At 38.1% G+C, this 15,579-nt stretch overlaps 1 protein-coding gene across 1 annotated transcript in view; it reads left to right on the forward strand.

Moving 5' to 3' along the window:
• The window catches only part of LOC124616722 (piezo-type mechanosensitive ion channel component), a 684,203-nt gene that overhangs the window by 566,491 nt on the left and 102,133 nt on the right, over positions 1-15,579 (forward strand). Inside the window, exon 36 of the mRNA XM_047145082.1 lies at positions 8,378-8,645. Within this exon, the coding sequence (XP_047001038.1) occupies positions 8,378-8,645 (268 nt within the window). The remainder of the gene's footprint in view (positions 1-8,377; positions 8,646-15,579) is intronic.

A 15,579-nucleotide genomic window follows, 5' to 3' on the forward strand; every position in this document is an offset into this window, starting at 1 on the left:
ATTTCAGCACAACTGCAGAAGTCAGGATGTTGTGCGCATAAGAAAAGATTACACAATGTGTCTCATTCAGAAATAACATTTGATTGTTAGTTCTCTGCTACAATTTCATGTTATGTTTCATGTAAGAAGGAGAAAAGTATACCAGCCTTTTTCAGAATTCAGTAGCATTAAGATCTTGGCCTAACAAGACAGCGGTTTATCATCCCATGATACAGCTGCTCGTGTTGGTCAGGATCCAATGGATTTTGTGAATTGTGTTTCATTTGTCTCATAATGTACATAATTTAAATCATTTGATTCAGGTACAGGATCTTGTGTAAATGTGGAATAGATGGGTTCAAGAGACCACACTCAATGCCATGCAGTATTCCATCTGCCATACACAATCATTATCCATTGATATACTGCTTGCTCAGCCATCCAGGATCACAACCAAATTACATGCCATGACGCAGGAAATGGGCTTTTATCTTCCAAGCCAAGTATCCACCTGGACAGTGCAATGATATCTTGAGTACCACAAACTGTCAGCATGGTGACTGTTCATGCAGCTTTCCTTGACAGGCAGCAGAGTGTAGTGTACCAAAACTCATACGCACAGTAGCAACACAGGATGTGGGAATGGCATGACCTCATCGTTCCTTTTTTTCTGGTTCTGTGTACAACATTGTGATGGATATACCTATAGGTTGAGACCCTAAAGCGAAAAAAACAGTTCCAGTAATCCATCATCATTGTTACATGTGCCCAGCACCTGGTGTGATGGATGAGGTGCCACTGATTGCACAACGTGACTATTTATGGTTTGTAGCACCAGTAATTTGAACAGCAGCCATTACTTTTCTGATGCGTTAAGACCAGAAGTTGTGCCCTTTGTTTAAAGTCTTCGTGACATTATCTTTCAACAAGATAACGTACGACACATAGTGCTCATGGTGGCATTACCTACCTCAATGCAGATGGTAGTGACTATTGCCCTGGCCAACATGTTCTCAATCTCTCTCACCTGCTGTAAACAGCTAATTTTGCTGCAAAGAGACTGGCTCACCACCATTTGCCAGCCACTACAAACAATGAACTCTAGCAAACATATGCAGCAGCACTGCATGACATTGTGGTATCTGTCATCCAACCAGAGTTCGGCTTACTGCACAGCCAGGTTATAGCCACTGTTGGTTGCATAGGTGGCAACTCTGTGTACTAAATTTTGCATCCTGTATACTGCTGGATCACAAACAGATTTAACATTTTTTATCCTACTGTACTATATATATGCACAATAAGTAAAATTCTGGTATGTGCTATTCTTCTTGGTGTGGAGTTTTAATGGCCAGCAGAATCTCTTACTCATCTCAGAGTATATACTTTTACATGCCTGTGACAACTCTGGTATACTCTCATAAATAAAAATATGTTTTTATTTTTTTTATTTACTCCACATCCGTGGGCACTGTTTCACGTAAAAACTGTGGAAGAAGCATTATCATAACCCCTTTTTAAGATATATTATGAATTCACATTTTGTAAAATCTTTTACATCCTTGAGGATCCCCTTACTGTAGACCCGTGAAACAAAAAATCAGTCTATTCTAATCTCAGTGATAGAACTGAATTTAAAATAAGTGGTGTTTCTCAGTTTCTGATAGCTGTACTGACATGAATTATACCACATTCTGAACTTTCTAATGCATTTGAAGAGTGGCTTGAGTTCTCTTGTTTTGAATGTCTGCCTAATTTAACTTTGTCTGTCCTGTTTTCCTAAGCTAGAGTTAAAAGAAAGCAAAATAGAAGTCACATGTTTTACTATTTTGGTGTAATGTTTTGTCTCACTGTCTTATTTTATGGTGGATGAATGAAGTTAAGTCACTGTATTGCAGTTTTCTGGAAGGTAAGTGGTTGATAAACTTTTTATGGTGGTGGAAAATTGGATATCTTGAGTTGAAATAAATGTTACACTGGTATTCTTCAAATTTTTCATCAAGCATAAAGAAATACATAAAAATATACAAAAGGGAAATGATAAATTTAAAAAGTACAAAAACAAATTAAAATAATGGATACTAAAAGAATACTGGTCGAGGAGGAGGAGGAAACGAATGGCACTAGCAGAGAATGACTAAACTGATAGCGAAGAAAGCATTCTCTGTCAGTAGGACATTTTCTTGGCTTTCAGTGAATAGCAGCTTACCTTTTAGAATAAAAGTGTTACGTATCACCTTGAGAAAGCTGCTGTGATATGGACTATGTAATGTGCACTGCGAACAGTATTTGCTTGATCTGTAGTAAATGTCGCCAGTTGATGTGCTGCTTCTTTCTATGGGTGTAAATTTAACAGCACGAAAGGTAGCCGTCCCTCCAAATTCTGAATCTGGCCATCTATATTATCTGGCAGTAGTGTAAGATGCAGAAGTGTCTGGAGAAAGTACTGTCTTATGCTTGAGTTGTTACAATGCTGTTTTTGCTCATGGTCTAGCGGGAAATGCCACACAAAGTAGACGCAACGTCACAAGTTCGAGTCCACTCATTCTGCTATTTTTACAGTTGTGTTTTGGCTTTGTACTAAAGATATCAGTCTGATGAAACCTCAAAGATAATTTGCTTCATTTCCTAACCCACCAGTAATAGCAAAACGTTCTGTGAAAGAGCTCATAGCTGCACCAAGATAAGATCTGTTTATGCTTGAGAGTTTCTCACCCAACGGTGGATACTGACCACTGGCAACTGGCCACTTGGCACCACCTATTTGATGCATGCCGCCATCTGACAATGTGAATGCAGTGCGGCACACCTTGGCCACATTTCTGGTCTTTCATTGATAATCATAAAATTGTTTTGATTGTAGTTTGATTTTGCACATTGAATAACTTTTATTAATGGAGTGAAACTGTGCAGTTACACAATGTGCATAGGTTACTGTGGATGTATTTATTATTTGTTATTTCCTTATTTGAAGTTTTAGTATTTGTCTTGTAGTTACGAATTGGATTTTGTATATTTGAATCTTAAAAACTTTTGTTGTAATAATCATCAACAGTTTATTCTCTGACAGTGCCCAGGTAGTTTACGAATTCCATACTTGTAGAAATTTACTTGTTTGGAGCTGAAGGTGTTGTCAAGTCAGGTTTGACATGAATTTTCATCCAGAGATGAATGTTCTTGATGGTTGTTGGATAAGGTGTGGCAAAATGAAGCTTTCATAGCATGAGAACAGAAGAATGAGTGCATGAGGAATTACTTCTATGGATTTGTGAAACCAGCAGAGTGCATTGTCGTGTAGTAGTAACACTTGGTGCAGTTGTGTTGGTAGTTTTTCTTACATTTTGACTGAAAAATGCGCCACAGTTGTTGGCAAGAAATGCTAGCCGCAATGGATATACCCTTGGGCAGGATTACTTTTTTTTTCCTTTTTGTATTTTTTTTTCCTTTTTGTATTTTTTTTAGCTATTTATTTATTTTTGTGTGTGCAATATGCTTTTTGTGCCACCAGATGCAAAATACTCTATTCACAGTGCCCTTTGCTCAGTTAGATGTCTTTTTGTTAAGGCTCAGCCATTAATTTCTTTGTAAGAAGTTAACATAAAAGCATCATAACTCACCACTAGTGATAATATTACATAGGAATGCTCAATGAGCAAATTGATGAAATTCAAATAGAAATGCAGTAATAGCTGCCCCTTTGATTTTTGTTGCTTTGAATTAGAGCATGCAGTTACCTTACACTCTATTTCTGAACCTTGCCTGTTGGATGCAGATGTCATGTGAAGGTTAAATGGTTGCAGCTGATTGCTTGAGACCCCTTAAATGGAGAGAATCATTCATGCCAGAATGATCTCTCTTGAAAGAGGAACACCTTTTTGTGATGTCATTTCTTGATAGTACTCGCCCCACACACAACACAAACATTTCAAGCTTCCCTTATTACCTTCAGCCCTCTATTAAGGGGAGTTGGAATGCCCTATCTCGCCAATGTTAAATTTGCTAACTTTGTGTACCTTTTTCTTTGGAACTATTATCTTCAGAACTTTGAAATTCTGGCAGAGGTTTTCAGCATATATTGTGAGCCCACTGAACTAGAACCAATGTTTTCTTTTTGTTGGTATAGTATTTATGAATTTTTTACCATTAAGCCATTTTTTATTGGAAAAAGTATAACATAAACTTCCCTAGTTCAGAGAATAAGCCAGTTCTTGTCATGATTCTAGTTCAGTGGCCTCTTTGAACTGTTTTGCAGCATTTCTGAAAATTTGAATGTTGTTGGTTGAGTGGTTTATGAGATAAAGGTACATGTAACACTAAAAATGTCAAATGCCAGAAAATGCGATTAAAGTAATTTATTATGAAAATTCACAAATACCTTTTATTCTATTATCAAAAGTGTCCAGCAGAGTAATCAGGGTCATCTTCTAGTTCTTCTTCTTCACCTAGAAGCTTTCTTCTCCTTGCTGCCCTTGCTTTTTTTGTATTAAATTCAGCTGCATACTGAGCCTTCCTTACTCGCACGCTGTCCAGAAGCTGAAGACCTCTGATGGTGTTGATACCAGGAGCAATGCCGAGCCTTGCCATGACCTTTAGCCTACCCATATGACCATCATTGAATGAAATAACAGCATCACTGACTCCCCATTTCAATGTTTTTATCCCAACAAATACATTCTTAGGTACACGAGTCCAAATGAGGTTGTTGAACGACTCGTTTTGATTCTGGGTACAACCATGAAGACATTTTCGCAGAAGATCAGGATGCCCCAAGTCTCTATATATTGGTTTAATTACTTCCATAACAGCCAATGGAATATAATTTTTATGGTGATAAGGATCCCCAGTAGCTTGAGATTTTCTATAATTGCACCATGACTGAGGACCATCTGGACAAGCAAAATGTTGAGGATTATCATCAGTTGATGATCGATGTAAATATGTGGCCCATACAGCTTGTCTCATTTCCTGCAAATTATTTGCATTATTTCTTATTGCCATACCATAGTATTGTTGTAATTCATTTATAATTTTATCTGACAGGCGACCTCTAATGGTTTTACCATCTGACAAAATTTTGTCCTTCAGATTCTGTTTCAGTTTCCTTAGACGAGTGCCCATTCGTTTCTGAACATGACCGACACATTCTAGTTTAGTTATTGTCTTATTGACATATGGCATGGATTCTGTAACACTTTTGTATGCCTTGGAGTCCCCATCTCCAAGGAATTTTGTGTAAAATACTCCCCGTTCTTTTTCTGATCTGCTAAACATTTTCACAGCAGCGGCAGCCTCCATGCCTCCACTCGTACCTTCATAATTCTTGCTACATATGTGAGCTGCTTCTATCTTACCAGATGCACAATGGTAACAATGTTTAGTGAGCACTTCATAGTCCAAAACTTTACCGCTGTCCACACTAGTAACAGTAGCAACAGCATTTTTGGATGTGTGACCCCTTTTCTGCCAGGTTCCATCAAAAGCAACAGGGATATCTGGGTTTCCTTCATTTATATATTTTGCTTCACTGGCAGCAGCTTTCATTGATAAATCTGCTACAGACTGAACAGCATCTCCTATCACTTCAGTGTAATTGTCAATTTTAGCAGGTGGAGGTGGAAGATTCATTATGGCACAAAATGTTTGAGCAGCAGTATGTCCTTTACCAATTGCTCTCATTGCATACATTAGCCTGATATTACTCTCAAACAAATTGCTACTGCATGTTTTAGAGCTCCAAAAACAGGTCTCATTTTCACAACTGGCACAAACTATAGCAATTTTGCAGGAAAGTCCTATAGATTTTGTTATGTTCATATCAAAAGAACCTCCACAAAGATTACAACACAAACATTTCTTCATAAACTCAGTAAAAACAGGAAAGTCGACTAAAACATATTGTTCATTAGAAGCTTCATCTGTAATTTCACTTGCACAGTTTGATAACTTCTTTTTTGATGCACTGGTGGGCGTGTCTCCTTCACACATCTCAGCTGTACAAACGTCAGAACTTTCACCAGCATCAACAGGTGCTGAAGCAGAATCACTTGAACAAACGTTATTTGTAAATCTATTACCGCGAAACTTTCGCTTTTTAAATAATGATGCACTCCTAGGCATCGTAGAAACTACGCACTCACCACTGAAAGTCAAAACAAGACAGATAACAAACTCCAAATGAGCGACAAACTAAACTCGAGGCTCAAAACAAACACTCACAGATCAAAAACTGAACAATAAACACAGCTAGTCGTAAAAACAATGGTACCTATGGAAGGATCAAAGATTCTACAACTGAAGAGTGAAATCCACAGCCTTCTATATGTAATGTTTTCGGAAATGCGAAGATTTAAATGTGTACAAATCACAAGATGGGTAACTTTGCTGGGCGCACATGTAATTTTGAAAAATTAAATAAAAATACTTCCAATTGGAATTTCTTAACAAATTTTGCACCATTTTAAGCAGAAAATTTCAAATTAAGTTATAAGGTTAAAAACTGAAAATGTGAATTTTTTCCATTTTCCGGCATTCCAACTCCCCTTAAACTCAAAGTGAACAATATGTTGCAAATGCCAAAACTTTTTCACTCATGGATCTATTTTACAATGTTCATGAAATTCAAGTATGCAAATTAATTCGTAACTGCAAGACAAATACTAGAACTTAAAATACATGCGCTGTGTTACAGTATGGTTTTCACTTGCTTACTGAAGTTATTGCACACAGAAAATGAAACTACAATAGGAAATATTTTATGCTTACGCATACAAGAGTGTAAACGTGCCCAAGATTCACTGCACTATGTTCACCTGGTCAAATGGCAGACAGCAAGAGGTAGGTGGCATGTGGCTGGCTGCCAGTGGCCACTGTGGGGGGAAGGAAGCTTTTGAGCATAAACTTTTCTGATCTGGATGCTGCCATGAGATCTTTTGTGGAAGGTTTTGCTATTATTGGTGGGCTAGAAACTAAAGCAACTTATCTTTGATGTTTCGTCAGTCTTATGCTTTTAGCTGAAAGCCAAAATCCACCTGAAAAATAAAGGAATGAGTGGACTTGAACTCACAACTTTGCTGCTACATTGTGCAACGTTTACCACTAGACCACGAGCAGATACAGCAGTGTAATAGCTCGAGCAAAAGGGAACACTTCCTCCAGGCAATTACATGATAAATAGTGTTGCCATATCATGCAGATGGCTGGACTTGACAATTCTCAGGAGTGGCCAGTTTTTGTGCTTCATGTGTACATAAGAGAGCTTCCTCTGCATTTGCTTTTAGGCAACTGGAGTTTGTATAAACACTATGATTTCACTTCTCCCAAACAATTACAAAAAATATAGTTTGAAAATGTCAGACAAAATGTAAATAATTTAGGAGTAAAGGAGACAACTCACTAAATAGCAGAAGCATTGATTATCAACAGGTAGACAAAAAAGAATGAAAATTTAATGCACATGTGCATGCCCTGTATTTCATGTGCCTTTCCATGACCCCCTCCACAACTTCCCCCCCCCCCCCCCCACACACACACACATGGTGTCTTCAGTTGACACTGTGTGTGTGGGGGGGGGGGGGGGGCAAGGAGGAGGGGTGCACGTATGTGCATATGTATGTATGCACTAGCTTGTTAAAGGGATCTGTCCGAAAACTAATGAAGTTTCATTCTTTTTTGTTTGCCAGTTGACCATGCAACACGTCTATTAGTTAGTAAGTTGTTTCCTTTACTCCTTAATACTCACAAGTCATTTTTTGTGTTTCAGTTTGTGTTGACCCATTATGTATTTTTCCTAAAATTATTTTGTTTGCCCCCTAGAATGAACTAATATTTTGTGGCAGGTTAAAATTAATAAATTGATAATTTTTTCTTAATGATTAAACTTTCAACTCTTAAGTTATATAAATACAGTCCCCTGTTGTTAACCTTATTCAGACATACTCTAAAGTTGTTTCAGTCTTATTTTGTATGTATAAAGTCAAATAGCTTAGCCTCATGCTGAATGCTGATATTTTAGAAATTGTGAGACCTAGATCTTAAAAAAAAAAAAATTCTGGTCAGTTATTTGTGTCCATAGGCACTTTCTTACACATAAGTTCTTGCTTTAGTTGTAGTTATCTCGGATTGTTGCATTGCAAGGACTGTAGAACTTTTTTTAGTAACAAGCCATGTGAGCCCATAGAACTGATGATTAAAGCTAGGCTGCCATTTCTTTTTGTCCGGAATCGCAAGATAATTTTTATAACCTCTCTTCATTTTATTTTTTGTATTTGGCATGGGTACTATTTGATAACAATTGATTCATACATCTTTATTGTCAGCTCAATGAACTTTAGTATTTAAAACACATTTGTGTATTTCTCTCTCATATGTTTTTATAGTAATCCTTTTGCTTTCTTTGCAGTGGATTGGAACCACCAAGTGTGGAAGAAATGGATCAGCAAGAATTGAGTCCTTCTGATCAACCACCTATTGTTCGGTTATTCCTGGCACTTTGGTTTGCAATAATCTCACACTCGGAACTAGTTTGTTACTTTGTTGTCTTTTTGCAACAAGTGAAGTCACCTACAATTCTTTCATTGCCATTGCCATTAATGGTCTTCTTGTGGGGAACACTGAGTGTCCCAAGGCCTACAAAAACATTCTGGGTCACCTTGATTGCATACACCGAGGTAACTTCTAGCTGTAATATGACCATATTGTAAATATTTATGACAAATGGGTTTTGTTTATGCATGTATGAATTTTCTAGTTGCTACTTCTTTAAACCTGAGGTAGATCATGCGGGACAGCGCTAACTCAATACTGGGTTTTCAGACACTTGTATATGTTAACCCAGTTTGGGATAGTGCATTTGTCCAAAGTTATAGTTAATAGTATGTGCTGTCAGAAACTTTTAGCAGCAGTGGTTTCTGAAGTGGGTTCTGAGATCATGAAACTCATGTTATGCTAAGGTATATTCTATTATGGTCACAAAAATTGGTGTGTGTACTTGATATGGCTGGAGAAAATGATTTTGCAATTTCTTCATGTGACACCAACGAACCCAGAGTTTACTCCCATCACGGAAAGTAGTATTCCATTGGTAGGTCAACTTATGTGGTATCGTAGTCCATCCCTATTCAAGCCCTCCTTCCAGTCCTCCTCTTCATGATGAAGGTTCATGACCTGTCCTAAACATTCACCCTTAACTCGTACTGCAGTCGAATCACATAGAAATTCCACATCTTATGAAGAAGAGGCAAAAATGCCACGTTATACAGGGTGTCCTGAGAGACTCGCTTGAATTCTTTACTGTTTGTTGCACCATTGCATTTAAAAAAATTACTATTTGTTAAATTGTTGTACGATGCATTATAAGCAAGAAAAACTCTGATAAAATATGCATTGTGGGAGTGCTTCAGGAGTAAAGCCACATGCAATGAAGACAGAACTAATACTCTTATCCTTATTGAATGATGAACGTAAGATGTCCGTGTTTAACAGTGCTTGTCAGGCTATGACTGGAACCAGACTGATAACACAGCTTGGAAATGAAATTACTAATTTGAGATAGAAACAGCTAAATTATAATTGTTATTGTAAATCACATCAACATTGACAGTCACATAATAATCCAAATTTTATTTGCTATTTATTACTGTCATATATTTAGATAATTGTCCAAATGTTACCAGGAGCTTTTTGGCATGTAATAAGGAATCGAGTCGTTTTAACCCCTTAGCATAAAGTTCCAAGTTATTTTTTATTTTCTTGACAGAAACTTAAAATCCCAAATATACTCAGGCAGCTGATCATTAGGGCTTATTTCAAAGAGGTATCATCACTGAAGACATTTCTACTCCAGTCAGTGACATTCCAGGCTGAAGACATGTCTGGAGACACTCCAGTCAGCAGTGGGATAACAACCTGCCATACACCCCTACAGCCAGGAGTGATGGTCCGGAGTGCCATGCCTTTTGATAGCAGGAACCCAGTGATTGTCATTCCCAATACCCTTACAGCACAGTGGTACGTGGACATTATTCTATACCCTGTTCCATTGCCCTTCATGGGAAGCCATCCTTGGCTTACATTTCAGTAAGATTATGACCACCTGCACACAGTGGGAGATTCTACTGCTTGTCTTTGTGCTTGCCATACCCTGCCAGCAAGGTCGCCAGATCTCTCTCCAATTGAGAATGTTTGGAGCATTATTGGCAGGACCCTCCAACCAGCTCAGGATTTTGACAATTTAACACACCAGTTGGACAGAATTTGGCATGATATTCCAGAGGTGGACCAGTATGTTATTGACTTGCGCCATTTGTGAAGCTCTTTTTCTTGAATAAATTGTCAATTTTTGTGAAATCTTAATAGTTTGTTTGTCCGTACATGAACATCACATCTACCAATCTCAATCTCATTCGGATAAGTCCTTTGTGGTTTGTTCTCCCCCACCCCCCAGCCCTCCCTCTTCCTCTCTCCATCCAACTCCTCCAAGATTTCTTCTGATCACAAGAAACCACTGTGAAGTACTTAGTTCAAATTCATATCTACATACAAACTAAAAAATGATGTTAAGTTTCAGGATACTGCAGTCAAAGTCATGAGTATACTTGGGATCTTATTAATGATGGTCTTCAGAAATTTGTAACTCATTCTTTTGAGTTTTAAAAGCTGTCTTTATAAGTCAGTACACATAGACATTCATTAGAGGACATTTTCATTGATAAAAAATACAATTTTTTGGACTGTAATTTGTAAATAAATTAACATGGTATGGGGTTAAAATATGATATATGAAAACATAGGAGTTACATTCATTCATATGAATATGCTATACACAAGAGATAAATATATTTTGTAAGATATTTTATCATATATAGTGCAGGTACTGCAATGATGGGCATTTGTGCCCAATACTTATTTGACAATAAATAAATAAATAATTTGGATTGGGAAGGGAAGGATATTCCTCGTTAAATTTCAGAAGCATGTGAGAGGTATCATCCCCGCTTTCCAACTTCCCCCCCCCTCCCCCTCCACACACACACACACACACACACACACACACACACACACACACAAAAACAGTGATATTTTGCCACCCACCCAACCTACACAATATCCATTTCAGTCTCTTCTCCACTCCTGCTACCAACCCGTTGCCTCATGGCTTGTATCGTTGCAATACACACATAATCAAGACCCATCCCATACATCTTCCTGCTATCACCTATTCCAGTCCTGTCACTGGCATAGCTTACCACATGTCCTCTGTGAAAGCAGCCACGTCATCTACAGACATGATCAGTGCAGCTTCTATTAGGTCGGAGTTCTGCACGTTTGTCTGAGATTGATACCAATATTTTGGGGGTCAGTCTGTTACATAGAAGTCTCTTGAGGAGCCTACATATGACATGTGAGAAGCTGCTCAGCTTCAATCAGTCACACAAAATGTGGACAACTGCACTACCCATGGAAGAAGTGCTGACACCGTCTGCAAATGGGGAGAGATAACAACTCCAAATTGCGAATGCAGTGCTGCAAAAACAAACAATCCAGCACATAGTAGAAGACTACCCAGTCCAAACTTACAAGGGAACCATCATCAATTTGCTAGCTGCAACAGAGGAGGTTATCAATTATATTCAATGTCTGGTTGTTAGTTTGTAATTAAATTGTATATAAAGTGCACAAGAATGTCAGTATTTGGTAAGAAGCATTAATCAGCATTCAGAATAGCACAAATTCTGGTTAGGTAATTTTGATTACATGGGAGGAATATGACACAAACTTCCAACTTCTGGAAGCCCACACATTGGCAGTGCTGAAGCCACTATCACTGGACAGCAGATGATTTGGTTTAAACACCAAGTTTTTCTGGGTGCTGTACAGTAAACAATTTGAAGATGTTGTGGAGTCCCTTCCTGTATCCGCAAGGGGGCATTCATTAAATAATGCAACACAATTTTTTCTAAAAGCAGGTTGTTTTATTCAGAATCCCAATAAACCATATTCTTCCACACTCCTTTGGATGCGAAAGCCAATTTTCCAACTACTCCATTCAGTGCGACGGTCTTATGCCACCTTACTAGCAGGGCATGTATGTCTGTATGGTATGACTCTACTGGTCGACATTGGTGCCGAAGTCTTGTTGCTCAATAACCTGTCGATCATCCATGTACTGCTTCCTATGGAAGCCAAACAGATGGAAGTCAGAAGGTGCAAGATGGTCTTAGTGTTGATGAGGAAGAATAATCCAATGTAGTTTTGTAAGCTCCCCTTCGGTCTGCAAACTTAGGTAAGGCCTTGCATTGCTGTGGAGCAGGAGAAGTTTGCATTTTTGTGGTGGTGAAATCGCTTTTTCAGTTTCCTGGAGATGTGTACAGCCGGGCAGTACGCAGGAGAGCAGACAGGTGTACATAACCTAGTTGCAATGATTCCAGATTCCTTGCCCAATGACTCACTGTGCTTTTGTTCATTGCTAGGTGTCTATAGACATTCTGCAAGTGCTTGTGTATATCTGCAATGCTGTGGTTTTCCACAAAAAAAAAAAAAAAGAAAGAGACAGTGATGGCTTTCTGCTTGGAACACAGCACTGTGGCAGGAGCCATTTTGAAGATTATGTATAGTGACATCACCAATTAGCACTTTGTGAAACTGTAGGGGTTGAATTGGGAATAAACCACGATGTCCCACAACACATTCCACATTTTGTCGATTGAAGTTGGTTAAGAATAAATGTTTTGAATTACTTATTGAACGTCCCTTATATTATAGCACTTCACAAGTTGCTGTGCAGTATGTGATTGATGATGTGTAGTTCCAGATAATATTTTTTACAGCATTGCTGACGAGTAAAATGAAAAGAGCCTGCGGAGGTATGCAACTCTTTTACAGGCTGTAAGTAATGTGAAAATGTTCACATATCACATATAAATAGAGCGCATGCTCGGTCGAGCCAAAGCACCACAGTGCTATCCCTGTAGTAATGTGGTTTCTGAATATTCAGAGGCATCATTGGCATAATTTTCTGTCCAGGACAAATCCAAGGAAAATATAAAGAATAGCAAGATCATCTCTTCTTAGTCTTCAGTGACCCAGAGAAAACATTTAATTCAATTCCAAAGACTATATTCAGAATGTATTGCTGTACACTGTCTTCTTGCACTCATTAAATGTTGTGACTGCCATACAACCGCAAAATGTTGGACAATTTTTGCAGATCATTGGTTGTGTCAGTAGAAAAGGCAAAATTTTAGTTAAATCTTTGAGTATAGCATGTGGTGTAAGTTGTGGGACATCAGTGTACGACGCAAGTTGTACAGGAGCAAAATACAAGTATAAACTTTTTTTTTTTCAGTCTGGTTTTGATGCAGCTCTCTTTGGTACTCTATTCCAAGCAAGCCTCTCCATTTCCAGTAACTACTACAACCTACATCCATTTGAATCTGCTTACTGAATTCTTCTCTCAATCTTCCTTAACAATTTTTACTCCTCACACAGCCCTCCAATGCTAAACTAATGACTCCTTGCTGTTAGAGAAAGTTTCTATCCCAATCCCCTCTTTTAATCACCTCTTTTAATTAAGTTGTGCCAAAAATTTCTTTTCTTCCCAATTTTCTTCTCCTCATTAGCTACCTTATGAAGATTTCTTTTCTCTTCTTGTCTGAACTGCTTATTGTCCACATTCATTTCGATACAAGGCTGCACTGTGGACAAGTGCCTTCAGAAAAGACTTCCTAACACTTAAATTTATATTCAGTGTTAACAAATTTCTCTTTTTTAGAAGCACTTTTCTTGCCATTGCCAGTCTGTGATTTATATCCTCTGTACTTTGGCTATTATCAGTTATTTTAATGCGCAAATAGCAAAACTCATCTACTACTGTTTGGTGTCTCATTTTCTAATCTAATCCCTCCAGCTTTGCCTGATTTAAGTAGACTACATCCCATTAGCCTTGTTTTTCTTTTGTTGGTTTTCATGTTACAACCTGCTCTCAAGAGACTGCCCATTCTATTCAACTGATCTTCCAAATCCGTAGATGTTTTTATTTCTTGTCTCAGCACTTTAATTTCTTCTCCAAATTTATCTTTGGTTTCATTTGCTGTTGACTCAATGTGAAGATTGAATATCATGGGAAGGCTAAAACTTTGTCTCATTCCCTTCTCAACCACTGATAGCCCCTTGTCTCTTACAACTCCAGTGAGGTTTCTGTATGTGTTGGAAAGAATATTTAAAAAGTTATTATAATTTTGTTTAGGCATCATAAGCAATTTTTGTTGTTTGTTTTGTGGGTCAGACTGGTGTGAGAACTGTGGTCTCAAAAGCAGATTTGTTACATATCAGCTAGAACAGGTTTGTTACCCAGTTGTAGCACTTATGGCTGTGACATTTTTCATGACAGCACCCAAGAATAACATCTTTTTCATCATGACCAGTGAAACAAGATGAATATATCTGGGAGACAGGAACATTCAATAAGTAGCAGCTTTACATGGAATAAATGGCTGGTATCTAAATGGATGCTTTGCTCTTTATTCCTGTTTTTGTGCTGTAACTACGAAAGTACAGAGTAATAGTATTGAGAAAGGTGAAAGCCCCTCATATTTGACAAGTTTATGAACATCTTTATATTTTTTCTGGATATTCTGCAATTCATTCAGGATTATGTGAAACACCACAAATGAAATGAAATTAATATCATAAGATAAACAGGGAGAATAAACTCACCAGACAAAATATGTCCTACCCTTAAAAAAGCGCATTGTGAAATGTGAATGTGGCATCAGTTGTATGGAATTACTGAAAAGGTGAATAAACATAGAGATGAGACAGAAAATCAGAAAGGAACTATAGTATTTGGACGTGCCCATGATTGCACTGTGAATAGAGTTGCCTGACTGCTTTCAGTGTATCAGTCCAGACTCTCCAACATGTTTACAAGGGATGGTGTACCACTTGCAGCCAAGTCACATGGTGCAATAACAGTGGCTGTGGAAAGATCATGACCAACCGAGAACAGAGATGATATTCATGGCTTGTCAATGACAAAAAGTTTCAAACCTGGTGGGAATTGAATACAATGGACATTCTTCATTGCATGCCTTGTAAAATGCAGTTGCTTGCAGCAGCCCATCAAGCCGTGTATCTTTGATGGACATTCTTCATTGCATGCCTTGTAAAATGCAGTTGCTTGCAGCAGCCCATCAAGCTGTGTATCTTTGATGGGTCAAACTACACAAAAACTGAGCAGTTGCTGACTGGAGATGTGCACAAGGCATACCCCAAAAGTTTCAAGAATAATTAGTTTTTAAGAGGTTTATTTCTTTTTAAAGCACAAAACGTTAAAAATCTTCAAAGTATGTTCCTTCCACATCTACACTTAACTGTCACAGGTTTGCCCAGTCTACATAGGCTTCCTAGAAGGCATCATCAGAGCTATCCTAAGGCAACACACCAAAGCTTCTTTTACACCCTCTAGCGACTTGTAGTGGTGACCCTTCAACTTCCTCTTTGTTCCTGAACACAAAAAGATGTCTGGGATGCATGGTGACTGAGGCAGTGTGGCTCAGAACATTGTTGTTATACAAAATCCTGTTGTTCACAATGTCTCTTCTG

The sequence above is a fragment of the Schistocerca americana genome, chromosome 5 (assembly GCF_021461395.2).
Source record: "Schistocerca americana isolate TAMUIC-IGC-003095 chromosome 5, iqSchAmer2.1, whole genome shotgun sequence".
Classification (NCBI taxonomy): Eukaryota; Metazoa; Arthropoda; class Insecta; order Orthoptera; family Acrididae; genus Schistocerca; species Schistocerca americana.